Source organism: Penaeus monodon, chromosome 30, assembly GCF_015228065.2.
Source record: "Penaeus monodon isolate SGIC_2016 chromosome 30, NSTDA_Pmon_1, whole genome shotgun sequence".
Classification (NCBI taxonomy): Eukaryota; Metazoa; Arthropoda; class Malacostraca; order Decapoda; family Penaeidae; genus Penaeus; species Penaeus monodon.
The window spans coordinates 29,759,196-29,759,685 of record NC_051415.1 but is presented as its reverse complement, the minus strand read 5'-3'; the positions used below and the strand labels follow the sequence as shown (position 1 = coordinate 29,759,685).

The 490-nt window shown below is 45.3% G+C and overlaps 1 protein-coding gene across 1 annotated transcript in view; it reads left to right on the top strand.

Moving 5' to 3' along the window:
* LOC119592693 (probable inactive 1-aminocyclopropane-1-carboxylate synthase-like protein 2) overlaps positions 1-490 on the top strand; it is a 5,517-nt gene that overhangs the window by 1,054 nt on the left and 3,973 nt on the right. The window contains 2 exon segments of the mRNA XM_037941609.1: positions 130-313; positions 316-329. Coding sequence (XP_037797537.1) covers positions 130-313; positions 316-329 — 198 coding nt within the window.

The window sequence follows — 490 nt, the reverse complement described above, 5'->3', positions numbered from 1 at the left end:
CGCTGCCGATTTCATCTAAAAGGCATAGACGAAATTACATCATTACCTGCCCTCTTTTACACTTCGTCGAAAATTTCCTCCTTCCCTGCTCCTAATCTAACCCCCCCCCCTACCCATCCCCATCCACAGGGCATCATCAACATGGGCACGGCGATCAACCGCTTAATGGAGACAGAACTGGCCGCCCGCATTACCCAAGGAGACGCCCTCGCCTACACGCCCACACACCAACACTACTACGAACTCTCTGGCACTGCTCACCTAAGACAGGCACTCGCGGGGTTCTTCACAAGGCACTTTTGCCCCGGCAGGAACGTTCTCCGGATAATGTGAGTGAAAAGAAAGGAATAGCTTTATCGTTGTTTTTGTTTTAGACTCTTGTGTTAAGGAATGTTATTTCAATAATTAATAAGCTTGGTGTTTAGGAAGTAGGTTATTAAAAATTTAACCGCTATTTTTTAAAAATCTGTCATTTAACCGAATTTATGGA